At 38.2% G+C, this 22,531-nt stretch overlaps 3 protein-coding genes across 4 annotated transcripts in view; 1 reads left to right on the forward strand and 2 right to left on the reverse strand.

Annotated features, from left to right (window-relative positions):
- Nucleotides 1-407: 407 nt before the first annotated feature.
- Nucleotides 408-5,847, reverse strand: cenpn (centromere protein N). Its single transcript, XM_023275894.3, has 10 exons — nucleotides 5,545-5,847; nucleotides 5,253-5,298; nucleotides 5,068-5,127; nucleotides 3,213-3,286; nucleotides 2,906-3,079; nucleotides 2,699-2,800; nucleotides 2,425-2,479; nucleotides 2,178-2,287; nucleotides 1,893-2,016; nucleotides 408-1,488 (listed from the first exon to the last, which is right to left on the reverse strand). Exons 1-10 carry the CDS (start codon nucleotides 5,713-5,715, stop codon nucleotides 1,367-1,369), a joined length of 1,038 nt encoding a protein of 345 aa, XP_023131662.1. The 5' UTR covers nucleotides 5,716-5,847; the 3' UTR covers nucleotides 408-1,366.
- A 2,422-nt stretch (nucleotides 5,848-8,269) lies between these two features.
- cmc2 (C-x(9)-C motif containing 2) lies at nucleotides 8,270-10,643 on the forward strand. Of its 2 annotated transcripts, XM_055011139.1 has the most exons (5): nucleotides 8,270-8,555; nucleotides 8,767-8,842; nucleotides 9,562-9,632; nucleotides 9,716-9,787; nucleotides 9,894-10,643. In XM_055011139.1, exons 2-5 carry the CDS (start codon nucleotides 8,806-8,808, stop codon nucleotides 9,975-9,977), a joined length of 264 nt encoding a protein of 87 aa, XP_054867114.1. In that variant the 5' UTR covers nucleotides 8,270-8,555; nucleotides 8,767-8,805; the 3' UTR covers nucleotides 9,978-10,643. The 2 variants fall into 2 exon arrangements, with proteins under 2 accessions (XP_054867114.1, XP_023131666.1); XM_023275898.3 differs by lacking the exon at nucleotides 8,767-8,842 and having other exon boundaries at nucleotides 8,273-8,555; nucleotides 9,516-9,632.
- A 265-nt stretch (nucleotides 10,644-10,908) lies between these two features.
- The window catches only part of LOC111572293 (chromodomain Y-like protein 2), a 37,336-nt gene continuing 25,713 nt past the window's right edge, over nucleotides 10,909-22,531 (reverse strand). The window contains exons 3-7 of the mRNA XM_023275895.3: nucleotides 21,155-21,372; nucleotides 14,556-14,728; nucleotides 14,262-14,472; nucleotides 14,032-14,175; nucleotides 10,909-13,943 (exon numbers count right to left, since the gene is read on the reverse strand). Of these exons, the coding sequence (XP_023131663.1) occupies nucleotides 13,785-13,943; nucleotides 14,032-14,175; nucleotides 14,262-14,472; nucleotides 14,556-14,728; nucleotides 21,155-21,372 (905 nt within the window). The 3' untranslated portion in view covers nucleotides 10,909-13,784. The remainder of the gene's footprint in view (nucleotides 13,944-14,031; nucleotides 14,176-14,261; nucleotides 14,473-14,555; nucleotides 14,729-21,154; nucleotides 21,373-22,531) is intronic.

A 22,531-nucleotide genomic window follows, 5' to 3' on the forward strand; every position in this document is an offset into this window, starting at 1 on the left:
TGCAGGTGCACACACTTTTGTTGCCTTGAGGTTAATCTTGGCAGTCTGTATTTTTACTGTAGCCCATTTAATGTGTTATTAATCATATATCAGATCAAATACTCCAAACTACTAATTATTGTGAAATTAACCATTTAACAATGTGATGATATTACACAGGGGTATACTCAGCTTTGGTTAAAAACAAAGTGTTCACATTTGAACCTGCTCAAAACATCACTCATGCTATTATCACCTTATGATACTCTATATATCATGGGAACAATTCTTGCATTACCAAATTTTTAGGACTCATCAAAATGGATTTAGCTAAAAAGCTCTGTTCACACATCTGTGGGGTGACTTAGTGGGTGCAAAAAGGGGAATTTGTGACAAAGACTAAACACTGTGTGTCTAACACAGAATGCTGTGGCCTCAAAACAGCTTTTACTGAACATGGAATTCATTATTGCACAAAATTAAGACTGGAGATTTTATGTTCCATCTCATATAACGTACTTCTGTTAGAGAGGAATCTTGTTGCCTATATGGACAGCCATAATGACAGGGTCCAAATGTTACTTGAAACAAGATCTATGTAAATGACAAGTTGTGAGGAAGTAGTTCACATCCAACCGTCTGTTCTCTACCAAATGTTAGATTTTATAAAAAGGATGAATAATACAAGAAACAGACTGCATTAAAACTAAAGTGAAAGATAAAGTGAAACACTCGTATAAAGAGGACATAAAACATTGTGGAAATTAAAAAAATATTCTAAAAATCTGCTTTTACATTGAGTTTGGACATACAGTTAAAAAAAAAGTGACAATTACTGACTGACAACTACTGACATACTATGAATACATGAATTCATTTGAAATTCCAGACAGCCATTACTCATAAAGAGCTGTATTCATGTAAAGATCAGTCATATAGTAGTTAAAGCAAAGCATGGATGCCCTGAGTATGGAGACAAAGAACAGGGTGATCGATCATTAGCGGTCAGCTCTGTGTCTTGAGGGACTACTAGTGATCGGACCTCACATCCCAGCGCTATAATGCAAATAAACACATACATCAGTTCCATTTTCAAAGTCTAAATGCGATGTATTGCACAGAGAAGAAACATTTTGCTGCTGTTGCCTTTTGTTACACTTTAATATGACACCTTTGGTTTGCAAATGAGGATGTATTTTTGCAAAGGATGTTGGCTGAGAAGGTGGTTCTGGACAATCACACGCAAACTTCTAAAGTAATGTGGTCGCTTGTTAGACCACCATTGAAAGTGGTCTGTGCGATGGGTTCTCAATGCAACCTCAATGCGTCTCGGATGGATTTATACCAGTACACGAAGCTGTCCACATTTCAATCAAGAGTCTGTCAATCAGTTCGGTGGTTGCCGTGTTTGTGAGGAGGGACCAGGGCCGTTGTCTGTGATGACAAAATAATTCCTTCCTTTTAAGGGAATAGATGAGAGCAGGGATGTGCCAGGGGTGGAGGAAATACCTGTAAACAAAGAAAAATGCATAGATGGATTTAACTGACTGTAAAAAGGAGAATATAGAGTAACAATAATCATTGATGTAATTGTTGACTTGATAGTTCATTGCAAATCTATGACCCTTTTTTAATATACAAAATATTGCTAAAAAAAACATATTGCTACTACACATTAGAAACAAACAACAAACTAAAAACCCATTTCCCCAGAAAGTCCTTCCTAGTATGCACTATCCATCATGGTGGTTGTTTTTCCTCTAGAGTGCACGTGTGTGCCCTCATGTGGGCATTTATGGAGCTGCTAGTAGGGTAAAAAATTCCACAGAGTTTACTGCTGTAAGAGTCACATGAACATTATTTACTTCAAAAGACAGAAATCTTTTCTTTCATGACTAACAAGTTCATGATACCTGAAGATGCACAGTGTCTGAGTGACTCCAAGAGGTTGGTGCTCGCAAATTTAACAACACATCTGAAGGCCTCTTCCCGCTCCGTCATCGTCTTATTTGTGTGGTCTCTGAATTTTGTTTCCAGCTGAAGAAAGATTTACAGAAAATACCGTTCAATGACTACAGGACAGAGCAATGATCAACTTTTGCATCTTTGATATGGTGAGACAGCTGTGACCTTTGTGTCTGTAATTTTGATGTTCAACAAATGCTATTCTACTTTTACTCAGTCAGGTGTCTGGTTACCTTGTAAACTGCAGACTGTAGTTGAGGTAACATCCCATCACCAAAGGCTTCACAGGCCTTCTGATGTCTGCTTGCTGCAAGCTCAGCTTGTTCTTTATTTATGAGAATGTCTGTACACATAAATAAAGCCAAATACATAAAATCACAATGCAGAATTCTACCAGGAATACACAAGAAAGTCAAATACACTGTTAAAGTAAGTGAAATCATACAAAAAAATATGAGCTTAGAAAAGGTCAAAACATACTTGAGGCATTTTGATTATTTTCCACAAGTGAGCTGGGATACTTAGTGGGAAATACCTAGAGAGGGGGAAAAAAAGGTCAAAATCAGCCTGAACACAAAACTAAACAAAAACAAAGAAGGTTACAGTAAATTTCCACTTAAATGTCACTGTCGAAAACATTTACCGGTATTTGAAAGTGAAAAAAGCCGATGTACTCAGAAAAATCTAATAAACTAAACAAAAAGCAGAACTTAAACTAGTATATCCTTCTGCAACATAATCACACCAGCCTTACCTGTTGATACTGCCTCATCAGCAGGTCTCTGATGGCGGTGAGCTTCCGTCCACTGAGGCTGGCATCCTTAATAGCTTGATATCTGGTTGACAGAACCAAGGCCTGTAAAGAACAGCATTTGTTTAGAAAGGGATACAAGAAAGACAGAAGAACAGCGACCTGGTAAATATACAGAAAATGTGAATAATTAAAGAGTTCATTCCTCACCTGAGATAACAGCGGCTTTAGCTTAGAAGTCAGGCTGGTCACAAAGACGTAAGGGGTCTGCAGATGGTGAACAACATACGTTGGTTTCAGGTGGTTCGGCCGAGAAAAACTGTCACCCCATGCAATTCGAATCCATACAGCTTCATCTGTGTGCTTCTTTATTTTGATGGACACCTTTAATGCAGCGTATAAAACAGGATTTTAATGTAAGGTATTAACCACAGAAGCACATGAATTGTCCTTTAGTGATGCAACTACACATATATTAAGATTTTGCAACTTAATTAAGAAGGAATACATGTCTTACATGTCTTATGAGCTCTCTGAGGTGGGATTTAAATTGTTCCTTGAACTGTGTCAGCTCTACAGAGTGAGCATCATCTAGAACACAGAAAATTAAAACCATACTTTTAAAAAGAGACACAGGTAAAATATAAGTCAAATGCTGCAGAAATGTTACTGTATTTGCGAAGTACAACTTCCTTGAATAACCAGTTAGTGACTATCTTCAATGACCATGCAAAGCTCCACCTACATGGCTGTTGTAATTAACTGATTGGTTGTCAGCTACTAAATTAACTGCCAACAATTTCATTATCAATTAATCAGTCTGAGTAATTATCTAAGGAAAAAAGTCATAATCCTTTGACTCCAGCCTCTGAAATTTGAATATTTTCTGGTTACTTGATTTGACTATCATAGTAAACTGAATTTCTTTGTGTTGTGGACAAAAACAAGATATCTTTTAGACATTTTGGGCTTTAAGAAACAGTGATCAATTTGTGTATTAATTCTATGACATCTTGCGGACCAAACAATCGACTACGTAATTGAGAAAATAACCCCCAAATTAATCAACCAGGAAAATTATAATTTGTTACAGACTAATTGTAAAGCAATAAATTGTACATTTTCGCAAAAAAAAAAAAAATTGTATTCTGGAAAATATTTGAAATCATAAATAAGACACTCATAATTCAGTGCCATGGTGTAGTCATAAAAATTACAATATGAGATTGAAAGTATAAAAGTCATCGGAACAGCTGAAAAATCAAAGACCAGGAATAAAGTGGGAACAAAGGTTTACAATGACTTATACAGTAAAAGCATATTATGGCAGTCTCGAGTGTCCAATGACTTCTGCAACTCTTAGTTTTCTATGATGGAATCATTGAAACAAACAAACAAAAAGCCAATCATGCATTCTAGTTCTTTTATAGATTCATTATAGGTCTTCGGGAAATTCGACAAAATCTGCTGAGTCAGAAATAGATATACAGCAACTTGAATTATCAGTTTAGGTGATGCAGAAAGCTGTGTTAATCAGATGCCACATGAATGACACTACCATACAATTCACAGATAAAATTAACTATGCTTTATTCTACAATTTCATTTAGCAGACACTTTTATCCAAAGCGACGTACATCTGAGAGTAGATACAACACAAGCAAGGATCTAGTTAGGAGAAAACAACCTGAATAAGTGCCATAAAACAAGTTCAAGTGTGATAATAGGACCGTGGTGCCTACAGGTACTGCAGACATAATAGTTGCAGTCTTTTAAGTGCAAAGTTGTTCAGTGATGAGCTGGGTATTTAGTCTTTTCTTAAAGACTGAGAGGGATTCTGAAGATCGAACAGAGTTTGATAACTCATTCCACCATGGTGGAACCACAGAGGAGAAGAGTCTAGCTATCTGCTGGTCATATTGTGATGGTCGGATCAGGTGCCTTTTGTTGGCCAAGCGTAGTGAACAGGAGAGAGTGTAGACCTGAATGAGAGTTCAGGTAGCAGGGAGCTGTTTTCATCCTAGTTATGTATGCAAGTGTCAGAGTTTTGAATGTTATGCGGGAAGCAAAAGGGTGACGTTGGCTGGTTCAAAACCAGACGTGCTGCTGCATTTGGGATCATCTGCAGAGAATTGAGCGTGCATGCAGGGAGGCCTGACAGTAAGGAGTGGCAGTAGTAGATACATGATATTAAGCAACCACATGAGCCTGCAGACATGATGACCCAGACTCCAGAAGGTTGTTTTACGGATTCAGGTTTGCAAACTATCAACCAGAATAAAAACACTGCAGCTGGAGTCTTGGGTTAGAATAAAAACCTGCAGACCTTTCACCCCTAATTGTAAAGCCAGCATATTTCGATTTTAACATACCTTCAGGGTCCACGAGCTGGAGGGCATACCACATGCTATGGTCTGGATTCTCAATCACATCTGTGAGAATGAAGCCAAAGAGACGCATGAAGTGTCATTTAGACTGATGGCGTGGTGTGATTATCATTACCTGGGCTGCCCCTGCTACCAGATAGCAAATGACAAATACTTTTAGCAGGACTTACGTATCATTTCGAGTTCTGTGATGTGTTTAACTGTCATTTCATTTTCCTGTGAAGAAAAAAATGAAGTTAGAAGGCAGAAAAAAAACACAGCTATGGGAGCAAAATCCAAAATACGGGGGTAAATTTCAAACGGCAAACAAAACATGTGTAGTCTAGTCATGCGTAACGACGAATTTTACTTCCTGCTTCAGCAAACATTTTGATAAAGTCGCCTCAGGTTTTACGCAATGTATATTTAATACATTAAAATAAAAACACAACAAGCTATATTTAATAAAAAGCAACCTCATACCTCACAAATGGCGAGTAGTTTTTCTGTTAACGCCCATTTTGACTCAGTAAAATCCATAGACTGTCGATGCGCCGCCGTCAAACGGTCCCATTTGTCCAGCGTCGGTTTTAGCATCTGAGCTGGTATCCGTCTAATGAGCCGCTGCAACAAGCGTCTAGCCGAGTCGTCCATTCTTCCTCAGACAGAAAACCAAGTAATCTTGGTGTACTGGAAAATATTCGTTTTCGAATAGTATTGAACAACTGCTCCCGTTTAGCTTCCACAGCAACAGCAGACCGTCTAGTCAAGAAATTCCAAACTACCCGCTTACACAAATCCACCAATCAGAGGCTGCCAGAAAGTATGACACACTTCCTGTAGCGCCCTCTGCTCTGATGGAGTGGTATTACACCTACTGGAGTAGAAGCATAGACTGTATGTCATTGCACAGTGTACAACGAAAAGAACCAGCAATACTGTCACTGCATTCACACAATTTGGAGTTTGTGAAATTACATTAAGAAATGTGGGAATATAAAATATAACATCTAGTATTAAAAAAAAGCATGTGCAAGTGTACCTATGAAAACAGTGGGGAAGCTTATTCTTTTAAGGATAGCTTATTTGGTATTTTAGTAATGAAAAAAACAGTCGCCTAGCTGATGTACTTACAAGACGTACTACACTATTAACTGCTCCAATGTCCTGAAACTTTTACAATGTAAAAGCACGATTATGTCAATCTAGACTAAAAATATGAGAAATAAATAATTTGCACTAAACTTTGGTGCATTTTTATTTTGTACCTAAACTCTTGTTCACTTTAACCATGCCCTTTTACACATGTCCATAGTTGTATATAGTAGTTAAACATCCATTTTACTTCTGCAACTTGTTTTCCATGTTTAAATGCATGTGTGTTTTGTTTTGTGTAGGTACTTCGAGAGCAAAGGAAACCCCAAATTCCTTGTATGGGCTCACATACTTGGCCACAAAAGTCGATTCTGAAAGAACTTATATATGGAGTGTATTATGCATGACATGATTAGATTGTTGATAGTGATGCATCACTATCAATGCAGCAATTTAATGTTATAGCTTATCAAAGTGGAGTTTCCAGTATTTCAGTACAGATACTTAAGTCCTGTTGCTCCAAATCTTTAAGTTGGACCCCCTGAAAAGGGTCACAAGATAAAGATGAGGATATAAATTTAGAGGTATAATGACAAGTGACAGCCATGACTTATTATCCATCACTTAGTAAATTATTATGACATGATAGATAATACAAACCAGATTACTCTAAAGCTAAAACATTGTAGTAAGATTTAATTATAAAGATAAGTAAAAAGAGATCCTGTCATTGCAAGGTTACAAGTATAATAGGACAACAAAATACTAAGAAAATTTGCACAGTAATGTCTGCCTTCAATCTAGTATTTACATGTCCAAATTGATCAAACAGGCAGGTTACATCACTGCAGATACATCACACCCTGTTCCATCTCCTCCCCTCTGGTAGGTGCTAACAGTTTCTTCTCACAGGTCAGTATGCTGATGAGCCAATAAATTAGTCTTTAAAGAAAGGGACAACACTAGAGTTGTAAACATGTAACACTGAACAGCCACTGCAACTCCAACTACTAGAAACTACTGGCAGTTGTTCCTTCAGTCTGTCAGAATGAATCACACAAAAATGAAAAACCCTAATCATGAGTCTGACTGCTGATGGGGAAAAAAAAAATCCACTTTCATAAAGTATATTCTTTGCAGTATCGGCTTCCTAGTGAGCTGCTCTCCCACTACAGCCTTTTAACAGTCTATCAAATGTGTGTTTTGTTCAAATCTTCAGTACAACATTCAGAATAAGAACAGAGCACTGATGCATGAAAGTCAACTTTGATTAGTAGCCCCAAACAATTTTGATCTGTAGATCAAAACATTTTGCTGCTCATTGAATTGAAAATTGAATGTCAAATCATCATCAAAACAAAAACCCAGTTTTCTTAAAAAAAAAAAAAAAAAAAAAGATAATAAAAAAATGTGATCAGATCTCGGAAGTACACGTTTTGAGGAAAATTTTTGAGATAAAGTTACAATGCTGACCTCAAACGTATGTGCAATTTATTTCTATTTTATTTATTTCCTCTATTTATCTCGTTTTATAGCTCACACTTTTATGACACTACCATACAGCGTGCAGAAACTATAAGAAAAACATGATGTGTTGTAACACGATGAATGGAAGAGGAAAGAAAGAAAGAAACAAATCTGTCAGAATTTTTCTATTTTTGTATGCTTGATTTCTTGATGAAAAATTGGAGAACTGTTGATGAAGAACTGTTCAATAGTTACTAATATGAAACTGTTAAGGTTTGAAAGGCTAATAACAAATGAGGGCCAGACTCGCTTACAAATAACTTCTTGTCATTTGTAACTGAGTGAACGATTACATATTAAAAGACACAAAACAAAATCAATTTTAAAATAATAAAAATATTAAAACAGGAATGAAGCAAAAACATATTCGTAAGATCTAAGAAAATAGATGAAACAACAGCTACAGTCTACGGTGACGACACCTGTCCACCAAAGCAGAAGTACTTGGAGGGAACCTTCTTGTTTTTCCTGCAAACGTCCCTCATCACAAGTCCCGCCTTTGTGAGAAGAACCGCACCCCATTGGTAGATTCAGCAACAACGCCGACCCTGATTCGCTGTTGACAAATGTCACTCGAAACGCTGCTGTAACCAGTTATGAAAGCTGTGTAATGAAGGCAGTATGTCCTCCAGCTTCTTGTTGCTATTGTAGGTTATATTGGTTTTAGAAAAGAACCAGTAGCTGTAGTAAAAACTGTAGAGGCGCTACAGTGACCTGCGTTGTTATTCTACTGGAGAGAAGACGAAAACCGCAGCAGTTCAGTGTTTGCATATATTTATGCTAGGCGACGTTAGCTTAGGCCTAGCAGGTAGCTAACGTGACATTTCACAGGTGCGTTGGAAAACTTCTCAGATGACACAGACTTTCGAGTGGTAAGTTACAATCACCTGGTAGAGCATGGTGTTACCAAATAGATTATAGTCGACAAGTAAGATGTACAGTAGTAGAAAAGGAAGCAACAGTCTTCTAGTTTTGTTAACTTGATTCCAGAGGATTCACTGTGAATGAAGGTAGTTTACAAAAACATATTCATACAACTGTCACGGTGTTGTGCACTCTGTCCCTCTCTTTATGTGTCTGCAGGTAAGTGTCCACAGGAAAAAAACAATCTCCCTCATCACAATGACAAATCAGGAAGGAGAGGGATGGGGAGGCGTTAGTATCCTTTAGAAAAGTCTAACACATGTTGTCACAGACTGTAAATACAGTAGAGCAGAAACAACCAGTACAGTGATGCATTTATGGATTTACAGAGCATTAATCAAAAGTATTTAGTCAAGACAATGGTTATGGTCTTGTGTTGACATTTTTTTTGTCAAGCAGAAATGCCACAGGTTCTAGATTGTCATATATGGGCATATACTGTTTGTAATTTTCTCTGTTAGTATTATTGCAATTTGGCTATCTTTTATTAATTCAGTTGTATATTAGGAAATACCAATCATGTTAAAGTTAGAGCAGATGTTATTCAAAATCACATTGCAGGAACTGCTTTTTAAAATTTTTGACAAAGGTAAATTGTATCACAATATATAATTGTAAATGAAGCACTTGTCTGCAAATAACATATTCCAAATGTAAGGGGACATGCTTGCTTGGTACAGACAGGCAAAAATCACATTTTAATGTATTTATTTTTGATGGGAAAGAAATGCAAAATTGATCATTCCCACAAAAATTGTGACTCATTGCAAAATAATCGCAATGTTTTTTTTTAAACATATTAAAAGATTTATCTCTGGGCAGAGCATTTTTACAGTGTTTAATGCTATTTTTTTTTAATATGCGTGTACTGTAGATTCTCAGCGTCCATCTTGTTTGTGGCTTTTCAGTACTTCACCAGTGGTTGAGTAAGTCCTTAACTCAGAATGCACCCTGACCTGTCACCTCACCTGCACACGGATGAGTGTAACGAACTAATAGCTCAGCTGAGGCAGTGTCACACGGAGGTATGTCGCTCTCTAAATTCTTGCGTTGCTCGCACATGTACAAAAACCACGGCAATTTCAATCTTGTTTCATGTCACCATCAGCACAATGTTATGAAGTTCTTCGGCAAGTGCAACGACGTGGACCGTGCTATGCGGAACTGCCTGAAGAAGGAGGTTGGTTACTTTTTGATTTGTGAATAAAACACAACCTGCACCTTGACTATTAGAGCTTTGTTTTGTTTCTGATCAGTGTTTTCTTTGTTTAATTACTGTGCAACAGAGACTGGAAAAGCGGGAGCGCAGCAAGCAACACGCAAAAGAGATGAAAAGGAAGCTGAAAGAAGGATCCAAGGAGCATCTCTGAAGGACATTGTGCTGTAACTTTGCCACTGGCACTGCGAGTTAAAACATACTAGGACACTGACACTGTGGAACAGGCTTCCTTTGCTGTTTTTGTTGCAAGAGAGAGGAAGAGCTACACACTCTTCCTTGTAGCATTTGCAGATCTAAGTATCATGTAATAACGTACATCAAGTTTTGCAAGATGGTGTCGTTACTATATATTATTTGTTATTACTAATATATTCAGTTGACAGAAAGATAAGTAAGAAGTAGAGCTACTTATCTGTTGGGATCATATACCAGCAATGACATCCCTGAAAGAGTTTGGACTTTTCAATCATTTGCACAGACTGAAACTTGCAGTGTTGGCAAAGCATTTAGGTCAGCATGAAAACAACAGCAGTAGTACTTAGGATTAAAGATTGCATTTGGGTATCATCAGTCATTTGCCCTCTATTAGCCGTACGCTGCAGCTCCATCAAAGAGATTAGTGTAGCTTTCAGCCAACCATTGTGTCTGTTTGCAGGACCCCTCAGGAATATTCTGGTACCTGAAAACAAGGAGGGGGGGACTCACAGTGTTAACACTCTTGTACACAGCCACTGCTTTTTGTTTGAAAGTGTGTTTGAACAGGGAATCATATTGATTCAAGACTTATCCTTTTCAAATAAAGTGAGTTACCAGTTAATGTAAGAATCCATTCTTGGTTTTATATTGTGGTAAAACAGTGTAAAGGAAAGGAAGGAAAATACAAACCAACCTTGCATGTTCACATAGTTATGTTTGTGTTTTTCAATTTGATACAAGACTTTTAGTGAATCCTCCATGACAATAAGAACCAAATCAGAGATCTGTTAAGGGGTTACTGAGTATTAGCTGTGGAAATGAATAGACTGGATGAAAGCCAGGTTAGTGTCTTCACAAACATAAAACAAAAAAAAAAACAAAACATGTTTTCAAAGTACTCTTTCTTTATTTGAAGCAGCTCACTCTACCCATCACGACGTATGGATTGACCTTGTACAGATATTTAAATTGTAAGGCACCCCAAGGTGTGCTTTCAGACAACGCAGGGAGAAAAAAAACACATGAATGATGAAATACACACATACAAGACATGGTGGTTAAAAATAACAAAGACACCAAAACCTAAAGTCCTGTAATTTGTAATAAATAATGGAGCAAAAAACAAGTTCAAGTCATACCTGATTTACTTGAAATTTATCATCAAGCACACTTCAAAAACATGCTGAGGTGGGAATTCGGATCTGGAGTCTAAAAGAGAAACCGACTGTTCAAAACAACATCGATCTCAGGTGACACGCTGAAAAGAATACCTTAGAAACAAAAATAAATAGGTGAATAAATACACGAAAACCCCTGTCTTCAAATATCAGTGTGACTAACTCTCAGTGGAAATGAGTGATTTTCATTCACAGTAGCTGCATCACACAAGTCCTTCTCTATTTATCTTGGATGTTACAGCAAAGCAGGAACTGAGGAAGTTAACTGTTAAGTGGGGAAAATAGTAGAGCGAATATGAGGATCCCTTTCACTAAAAAATAATGATAATACTAAGCTGACTGATGATGTAAGCCTAATAACGTTTTGGTTGACATAACTTGATGACAATAGATTTTTTGAGCTGAAATATAAATTCAGGGAAATTTCAAAGGTTTATTTTGTCATGAGGTTTAGTGAAATCTGTCATTTTTTGTTATATTTAGCTTCATTAAAACCGTCATTTATCCCCAGCAATCAATGACCACAAATTAATTTGATGACAAAAGAAATCACTGAACAACCTCATGGTGCATTAACAAAGTAAAATATGGTTAAAGTCTACAATTTCAAATACAACAAAATGTCATTTTATCAATCAGTTCATACTTATAAACCTTAGTAAAACACAATATATATTAAATTATCTGACATGCCTTCAATAATTTACAACAAAACACGACTATGATAGGGGAAATTCAAAAAGTAAACTAGCGATGACAGTGTGTACATTTTGGTTTTGAAATTAAATATGTAAATGATCTACTTTCCTGACTCATTTTGCTCATTGAAGTTTTTGGGGGTAATGTATATAAGAGGTGGTAAAGAGATTCAGGGTGGCTCTGGAGCCAAGAAACCGCATGGCACTGCACAACCAAACAGTTATCTCAAATAAATAGAAAAATAAACGGCAACATTTCTAACAATACTTACAATGCTGGTACAAAACATACCCCAAAATACAAGGTATTCAGACAGGCAACACATTTATACAGTATATTACATGCAATTAGTTACAGAAAACAGTCTACATTATATATATTTATACATATATTATTCTGAGCTGCAAAATGGACAAGTTTTACAAAACAATTTACACAGACCTACATACATTTACATTTTGGTAAAACAAAATAGATCCCTAATTATAATACACATTGCAATATAAAATTTCTTGAAATCTTGAATCATAACATGCAGATAAGGACGAATCTGACTCCACCTACAAAGATGTTCCATTTCTACAACAGTTGAAGACACTTGAGGACCGGGCTATTAGCATCTCTTTTGTGTGCCCTAAAAAATACACAACTAAGAAATAGCTGTCAGGCAATAACAACACGATCATGTGAATATCTTATTCCCAAAAAATAAACAAAAAACAATTACACATTTCACACCATTACTATGTGTATTGATAACTGGAAGCCATGTTGTACATACGACCCACCACAGTACTGCATGTAAGGCTAAAATTACTCACTAATCCACCCTGGAATATGTGCCATCATTTCATTTAGTCATGTACATTTAGTGCTAGTATTCACACGAGACATTAAGAGTTGTTCTTTTTCACTTGTTTTTCTGATTTGCAAAACTTCTGAGGGGCGTTTTTATCCAAACAAGTCTCCCTGGAAAAGAAATCCTGAACTCAATGAGACTTTATTTGTATAAATAAATGGCAAACTGTACCCTTGTCTGTTTGTTAGTTCAACTAAAGACAGTATGAGGATGATTTTGCTTGTACAGAAGCAAAATCACTTCATTCTGATATCATTAACCAGGAGCAAATTTTTAGTGATTTTGACAATAACAACAAACTGGAAAACAAAGACTTTGACAGTATGAACAATGAATTGTGTGATGAACAAATATGTACTTATGTTTCAGTGTTTCCTGATCTTTAATTGTAATGTTTTGAGCAGTCGCTAAATCCGATCCACTAACGTATCTGAGCATTTCTGGAAGGTTTTTCTTTAATCCATACAGAAAGAGGAGGGAATGTGCAAGTTAAAGAGCAAGCAACACTGTCCTCATGCAAACTTTGGTTGACACTTTGACTCAAGAATAAGCAAACTGAACGAAAATCCTGAAAATAGCACTGTATGTACAGAAAGCAACGCTTCTACACACTTGAAATAAATATATATTCGTATATATTATCGTTTTATCATGTGCACTCAGACATACATCGATTTCATACATCCTGATGATTAAGTCTAAAGTACAGAAACACTCTGTACCCTCCCTGCTTTTAAGCAACGCACATTTGGCCCTGTGCTCTTTGACTCCTTAAATGCGGAGAATAAACATCTGGACAGTTGAAGGTCCAATTAAAAAAAAAAAGCTGCTTTACAAAACATGATCGTGAAGGAATTTATTTTGTTGTTAGAGATGTATGCAAGCAGAACTCCAGAGAATCCCCTCTGCTGATGGATGGAAACAAAGGCCTTAAACGCAGTATGAGATCACAGCATTGTCACCCTGGTTGCCCCTCAGTAGGAACCCTCAGACCCACACTGACCGTCTTTAACTTGGGTGTGGATGGTTACTTTTCATACGTCTTGTTGTGCAGGTAGCTGAACAGTGCCTCCAGTCCTTTGGTTGAACACCACAGCTGCTTCAGCATCTGACACTCTTTCTCATTCACTTCCTCCAGGATGGACATGAGGATACTCCTCACCAGGCATTTGGACTCTTCTAAAACCTTTAAAACACACAGAAATGGAGAGAGTCGGTGTGGTTTTGGTCAAGAGGCTGCTTAGCCAGCTTGGCTGTCTAGATCAGGAACCTACCACAGCGTTACATGATGCCATTTCCTTCACACGCAGCATCACTTCTTGGTTGAATGTGGTTGGCCAGAAGACCTGTGACACAAGGCCTCGACTACAGGCCTCTTGTGCTGTGAGTTTCCTTCCACAGAACAGCATCTCATTGGCCTGCAATTAGGGGAAAATATTTGTCAAATTAGATCAAGATAGATCAAGCGGACTTTTCCAAAAGCCTCGATTGTACTGGCACTCACTAGCGCTACGCCAAGTATCTGGGGAAAGGTGTAAGAGGAGCATCCAGAGGGGGTGAGGTGGAGGGCGGCACAAGGAGTTTGGAACCAGGCTCTCTCACTGGCCCACACCACATCACACAGCGGCAGGATGGAAGCTCCCAAGCCCAGGGCAGGCCCGTTTATTGCCACCACAATAGGTTTCTTGAAGTGGATGAATGCCAATACAAAGTCCCTAAAGAGGTCACAGAACAATCAGTCGAGACAAATGGCAAGTGATGAAAGAGCCTGTGTCTGTAGTGGAAGATTTCCTCTTACCGTACAGCGTCTGCGATACGGCTGCTCTCTTTCCTGCGGTCGGTGGACAGACGCCCTATCAGGTAGGACGGCTCCAGGCCACTGCAGAAAACTGTCCCCACGGAGCTGAGCAGTAATAATTTACTGTCATCGGCAGCTGCGTTACCCAAAGCTCGACAAACTTCCTTCATGATCTGAAGAGAGACAAGGAGATGTGTATTATATTGTGTATGTATTATATGCTTAACTCAACTGACACATGAGAAATAGTTAAAGAAGAAAATAAGCTGAATATCAGGCAAGGTCTGACAGCCATTTAGTACACACATTTGTCATAGCAGACAGTGAAAAAGTTGAGCAGTGGGTTTGAAAGGGTACCGTCTTCATCCCTACAGTGCTGCAAATTAATGGAGACTGAAAAGTGTGCTGCCCATTGCAGACATGGGATACTTAACATTGCGGGCTTCATCAGTCTGTTAAATGACACCATTCTGTCATTGACTGACTGAAAAGTACATAGTGGGACCTGGGCTGATTCTGTCTCCATGTCAGGGATAAGTTCCAGTTATCAGCACTGTTGTTCCACATGCATAAACACATGTATGGCTGTCAGTTTGGAGATGCTCATGTGGCGCCTGCTGCTGTTTGTTGACTGCAGGTATCTAATAAACTCAGAGGGAAGACTCCCACAAACAGCTGGAAGAATCAAACTGAACTTGTTCATAAAAAAAAACAAAACAAAAACTGGATTGCATTCAATATTAGTGACTATCAGTCTGTTACTAGTTAGTCTCTCTTTTCATTGGAGTCGAGTAATTTTTATGGAAACTTCAGCTTGTAGACTAAGAGATGTAAAATACAGCTAACTGAATGAGAAAGGCATTTTTCAATTTTGCTACACAGTGTCATTTCTGCTCTCTGTGATGTTTTTGGACCAATATTGTTCCTGAAATGGAGAAAAAGCTTTCCCCAAATGCTTTTACACAACTCAAAATACTGTAGTAAGTCTGACCTGGTAAGACTGCCGTTTTAACTTTTACGGAAAAGTGACCTGGTTGCTCATTTATACGTGAAACCAACACATTCAGATGGCACCAGATGAGCGGAAAGGAGCGACTCGACTCAAATGGTGCAGCATGGCAGTGCAAAATTATTGTTTTGTGAGGACACAGACTTAAAATATCCTTCTTAACATTACATACAGTATATATATTAAACATTTATACAGTTTTATTTTTTTTTTTATAATCTTAATCTTATCAAGTTTTTATTCTCTAATACAGTGACAGTAACTGTATCTTTCACATGTCATCTCCTAAATTTAATAAAGATTTTTGTGGACAGCTTGGAGGTGACTTTGTTTCTTGCTATTTTTCGTTCGTTTTTGAGCAGAGGTAGAGAGTAGGTAATGTGTTCACATGACAACTTGCTGGACAGCTTGTTTCCTTGACAGCCTGCCTGTCAGCAGCAACTGACTTAACAGTGTTGACAGCAGCCACTAATTCTGGCCGTAGTGTGGAACAAGTGGAAGAACGTTTGTGGTTGCAAACTTCTAAGTCAAATGCATCGATTCTCGTCTTCATGCCTTTGCTAATTCATAGGACACCATCAAAGAGGTATAAGAAAAATAAATATCTGGCCTGTCCACAGTTATTTACACGTGCAGTATGATACCTCAACAAACCGGACTGATGTCTGTGAAGAGAGATATGTTTCACGCTGCCAGTTGATATCAGTAATGCATCATTCAGCATCGACAGACGAGTGTTTGGCCTTTGTCTCATATGATGAAGAAGGGAGTGAGCCAACGCTGTCAGACAGCTGACCTGATAAGAAGTTCTCTGGAGGCCCCAGGCCCAGCCCCCCACACACACCCCCACATCACTGTCTGCAGTCAATCTGCGCACTGTGTTGCTGCATTTTAATCAGATTATCACCCTTGACCCATATTAACCATTCAACCTCAAAGTGAACTTAATTCTCTATGTCTCACCGAGCATATAATCTGTCCCCCGTTTTAACTGGGTGTGTGTCTGTGTGTACTTGTATTACACATTGTAGAGATGTAGGTCTTTTTACAGGGATCTACCATCTTTTGGGGGGGACAAAGAGCAAGTCTTCATATTATAAACTACTCAATTTAACACAGAAGGTTGGGATGAAAGCTACAGTTAGGCAGGTATTGCTATGCTTTGGGATAGTTGATGTAATGTCCTCTGGAGTGATGGAAACACATCTGTGTGTGTGTGTGTGACTGCAAATGACGTTATTTTAGCAAGGTGAATTAAAATCCTGCTCAGATACATGAAGCACAGATGGACAGATGCTAGGTCCACTCTGTGAAACTGAGCGAAAGAGGAGCGCAGTCAAAGTCACATTCATGTGCAAATGTTCTATCAACAACAAGGAAATGGCACGCATCGCTACCTGGAAAATAGGCTTTGGGATGCATCTCAGTCAAACAATCACACAGTCTAGATCATGAGCATCTGGACAGGTACAGAAATTTTCTTCATTTTTTCAAGTTCTTTGCTTCAGCACATTCAATTTGGAAGAAAATATTGTACACTACATTAAAGTGCAGAGTCTCAGCAATAATTTGAGCCAGTTTATGTCAATATTCAAAGAACTGTCTGGGAGATAAAGTCATTTTATCAATTCAGTTGGATTCAACTCAATCCAAACGTTTATTTGCTGCACCAATTCACAACATATTTCATCTTAAGGCACTTAACAAGGGAAGGTGATAACATTTCAAAATTTATACAGAAAACCAAACAAAAGCAAAATTTTCTTTCAGTAAGCGGTTGGTGACAGAAAAACAAATTCCCTTTACTGGGAAGGAAAAACAAAAACCTCTGGCAGAACCAGGCCCAGGGAGAGCAGCCATCTCTTGGACCATTCAGGGTGAGGGTGGACTGCATTGTGACCAACCTGTAAAGATCCAAAAGTAACTGGATACTTGGCTACTAAATGTTTCATGGGAAGCCGTGTGTCCTTTGTCGGTGCGCACAGGAAAACTAGAACATTGCAAATGACCTGGTAGACTGGCAGGCACAAATCTTGTGAATGACTGAAAAATCATTCACATGGTCAAAAAACCTTTTCTGACTGTACATTAGATCAAGAATGCTCACCAGAATATTGGCAACAATCACTGTCAAAGCACCCAAAGTGTTTTTTTTCCAGAGTGAACGTGTGGAATATCTTCCTGTTCAAACCCATCACCTGATCTCATTCTGATCGAGTCGCACTCCACCTTCTGGAGATCAGCATGGACACAAAGACTCAACAACAATCAAGACCCACAGGCGTCCGTGTTAAAGGTGCAAGAGGGCATCACTGCTGAAGATACAAAGCACCTGGTGATGTTTAAGTCTTTGCAGTCTGACTCACCGGATGTAGGTTGCGGGTACAAGTCTGCCATTGGCCGATCATTTCGGTCGGCATTCTGCCCTCCCTCGTGTTCTCTGTGTGCTGCTGTTTTCTTTCTGATGCTTAACAACAGCAACCTCTGGAAACAGCCTACCACACTGAAAACTTTAGGTTGTGCTGAGGATTTGGATCATGCAGTACGGCAGCCATGCTTTTTTTCCTGGTGGATTATCCATTTTAATGACAGCCCTAACGTCTCTGCATGCAAACAATTCCACACCATCACTATTTTGACTGAACACCGAAGGAGTACCTTTCGCTTAGCTCTGCCACAACATCTGTAACTGGTTTAAAGAAATAAAAACTAGCTAGAGTGTTTATTTCCGTAAAGCAGAATAACAGTGTGGTGAAGCCAGATTGTTATGTTCAAAACAAAGGGCTGGCAAAGTGAGACAGAAGTCATTGAACAAGTTTCCTACAAAACATGATGAATGTGTTGGGCTTTTTTTGTATGTCTAATTACTTTTAAAGTTGCAACCATTGGGTGCTACATGCTAAAGGGGTTTTATCTTCCACACGTAAATCTAACGACAAAAAATTTAACTGTCCACATACTAGTGGTATAGACTGCATGTTAGCAGGTTTTTACAACCGAGTCTGTCTGATAGATCCCATTTCAGTCTGACATCTTCCCTGTTTCCAACTTTTTTGACATTTTTTTCTATATTTAGATTTATCACATTAGAAATAGCTTACCTTACTGCAGGAATTCAAGATCTCGGTAATTTCCAAACAGTTAGAGTTAAATCATTTTCCATAAAAGAAAAAGTTATAAATATTGCTTTGTTCAGTCATTTGTTTTAGTTTATGCTTTTAGGATTCTCATCAGTGCACTGACGAAATAAGAATATAAGAATGATAAAACAGGGTTGGTCTAAAAAAAAAAAAAACAACCCAAAAACGTATAGCACAGGATGAGAGAGCTACTGTACGTTAGGCCCGAAAGGTAGCAGAAACAGTACCAGCAAAAAGCTTGGGGGACTTTCTTGCTCAAAGCAAGCGTTGGGGTGTTTGGAGGAAAAATGTACTGGGATATTTTTCAAGATTTTCTCAGCTGCATCCATTCAGTAAGCACATCCGTCGACTCTCTTGTCCCTGTAGCTTCAAAGACGGAGAGACAGAGAAGGAGCTATCCGAGCTGTTTGATAAGCCCACAGCTTACGGGCTTACTGTCACACATGAAAGTACACACACATGTGCACACACAGTTTAGGCCACTTCAGTGCCTGTGAAGTACAGGCTGCCGTGCTCACGACGCTGTATCAAAGCCAGAACCGCCCTCTGTGGAAGATCTGAGACAATCTGAGAGGAGGAAAATCCTGTTTGCTTAGAGTTATGAGCCAGAGGTGGATAGTTGCGATACATGCCACTATTTGTTGCTCATACAATATTATGCATATTAATGAACCTCGAAGGAATTCATAAAAAATTACATATTAAAAACTACAAAGTTGCTGTACATTTTAATGATTGCAGTTGTAATTTTAAACTGTATATATATATATAAACCTAAATACCATGTTCAGTTTTATTTGCACAGGGTTAATATCAGTTAGTTATTTGTGCCAATTGTGAACTTAATTTTTCAGATTTTAGCAGTGTGGATAATTCAGAAAAAACATTTGGCATTTGGGCACACCAACAATTTCTGCTCGTGTGCAGTTGGGAAAAGCAAGTGACTGACTATGTCCAGGGGAAATTGAAATGGACCAGCTTGTTGCTGATTGGAGTGTGAAAATGAGCAACCAATCACAGCCCCAGAAAACTCCTGCAGGCAGCCAGTTCAACGAGTGAATCATCACAATTCACAAAGCTGCAGAGCAGAGAGCCACTAAATGACATCCAGTACTGCAGATGCATATGTACCACACTGGTTGAAGTCTTTCATTCATTTTTGGACATTTCTCTTTCATATAGAGTTTCATATCTTCTTATTACAACATATTACAGATTTTGATAGTCTAGCCTGTGATGGATTATCATAAGTCAGTGCAACTTTTGTTTTACCTCTCGATGTTCATTTTATGGAAGGAATTTGACTGACGTGGTGTTAGCAGGTGATCAACAAATTGCTGAGGAGACTGCGACAAAACACTGCAAAGCCAGCGAACACAGCTTGGCACAGATTACACACCCTAAACGCCTGTAGACAAGACTCAGCTGGTGTATCATCAGACCTAATCAAAAGTGCTGCTAAAAATAGTGACAACCTATTTAATGTGAGCAATTGATTAATAATTTAACAAAAACTTTTGTTGTTTTGGGTCTAAATCTCATCAAGCAAATTTTGTGATTGCAAGAACCAAAATTAATTTACTTACTTTAAAAAACTTAGTTTGCACAGAAGAACCTGCTTATAATATTTTCATATGATAATATAATTGTAAAAGTATTTCGTATTCTGCATGTTGAATCATGTGGATGCTCCTGTGATCAAAGTCAGTACATGTAATGACACAAACTACATTTTCATAACTAAAGATTGCAAGATTTACAGCATTTTAGATCAGTGTGCTTATCAGACCTTACATCAACAAAACTTGTGCTTCCAAACACTGCCATCTCTAGCAGCAGTGGGAGTGTTATTCATACAAAGCAAGCAGTGGAAATCATTGGATATCATCTCTAGGGTCTCCAGTTCCCTTTAAGAATAATTACATAATGTTCTCCTCCGTGAACTTGTAGCATAATTTCCTCACTAGTTCAACTAACATTTTGCTGCAATAACAACAGATGGCATCACGCTGGATTATATGTACTTCCAATTACTAAATTTGTAGAGGCAGGAGACAGTTTTGAGGAATTGTGTTTTTTTTTTTTCCCCCCGCAATGTCCTGCTAGATTCATGCAGCTAACATTTTCACACCTGGCAGCTGTCAAATGAAACCAAAGTTTTCTGAAGTTGCCTCCTGAAAAGCTCCCCTGGAGCAGTTGGGGAGTTAGTGCATAGCTCCAGGGCATCTCTACAGCAGTTACTGGGGAAACTTTTAGAATTTATTTTTCCCAAACAGAGCACCATGGCAACTGAGATTCAATCAAAAGTTCATTAATTATATGTCGTGATGCATTGTTACATATCAGTGAAAGACAAAACATGTGGACCAAGTGGACATGCACAAAGAGAATACAGCAACTTGTGTGTATAAGCAGTACAACATGCAGCTGTGTGTATAGTCGACTCTCACCTCTGGTGTCAGAGCGTTGTTGTCTGTCGTCTGGCTGGACAGCAGGACATGCGTGAAGCCCTCCTCCTTCCTGACCACAATGTCTCGGAATCGACAGTTGCTCTCGTTCTGTCGCACATTGTACCTGAGCCGCTTGTCAAACACGTAGCCTTTGTCCTCGGCCAGCTTCCGCTTTACTGAGCTGTGCAGATGCATCTTTCCATTGGCTAGAGGGGAGCCTGACAGAGACGAAAGATGACAGAACAGGTCAATCTGTCTTCCAAGACTTATTATATATTACACAACTACTGACAAAACTTCAAATAAAAACACCTTCCTCAAGGAAACATTACTTTCCAAAATTATAAACCTTTTTTTTGCTTTTCCAGTTTGGTTTGGTTGATGATGTTACATAAAATGTTTCCAACAGTCTGTAGGTCTGGTGATCTGACAGCTTGACTTCCTGAATCACTTAAAAATCAATCAATAAAAAAAACATTTAAAACTTTGAGCTTCATTTTCACTTCAAACAGCGCAATTATTATGAAAACGAATAATTTAGATAATTTGGTTCAACTGTGGACTTTATAGAAACTGCACGACTGAGTGGCTTGTTTTTCTTCGAGACATGTTTATGATAAAGAACTGTATTATACAGAATTACTTGTGTAACCAGTACATTTGCATCTGCAGCTTACTGTCTCGTTGACAGTCAGTTGAGGAAAGCTGCTCTCCCTCCTTACAGCAAGCTTTCTTTGCTACCACAGTATGACCTGAATGAGTCTATTACAAGTTTGTGAAGATAAAATCCATAGAAGTTACTTCAGTTATCAGATGTGTTTAGCCTAAAAGGTGCATAAGTTACTACAAAGTGCAGTTTCTTATCTTTTAAAAAAAAATCTTATCTTATTATGAATTTCTTCACTGTTTTTGTGTCTTATAGAAAATACAGATATTTTTCTGTGTATTATTTAAAGTAGTAAAACGTTGCATACTAGATACTACTAGATATCTGCATTTGTGATGTGACTGCAGGATGAAAATTATGCAACTTAAGACATCAAAAGAACACCTGAACCTGTGTTTCAAGAACACGTGTTTCTTACATAATGAAGATCTCCTGTAATTAAAAGGACCTTTGAATGGAGTCAGATATTTGTACAGTACATGAACACTGAATATAGTCTAGATTTTTACACATGTGAAATCTTTTCAGCAGGGCTTTGTCAAGTCTTGCTGATTCCAGCTCGCAATGATTTTAATTATTTTGTATCCGCTGGCTGTTTTCCGTGATTTTGCCATGTTGGAAATCGCTGTATGACATCTGAACTCTCACAGAGGGATTCAGTGAATTTCAGCTTGATTGCATTTACAATTCAACTTTGAAAATTGCAGATA

The sequence above is a fragment of the Amphiprion ocellaris genome, chromosome 1, assembly GCF_022539595.1.
Source record: "Amphiprion ocellaris isolate individual 3 ecotype Okinawa chromosome 1, ASM2253959v1, whole genome shotgun sequence".
In the NCBI taxonomy this organism is placed as follows: Eukaryota; Metazoa; Chordata; class Actinopteri; family Pomacentridae; genus Amphiprion; species Amphiprion ocellaris.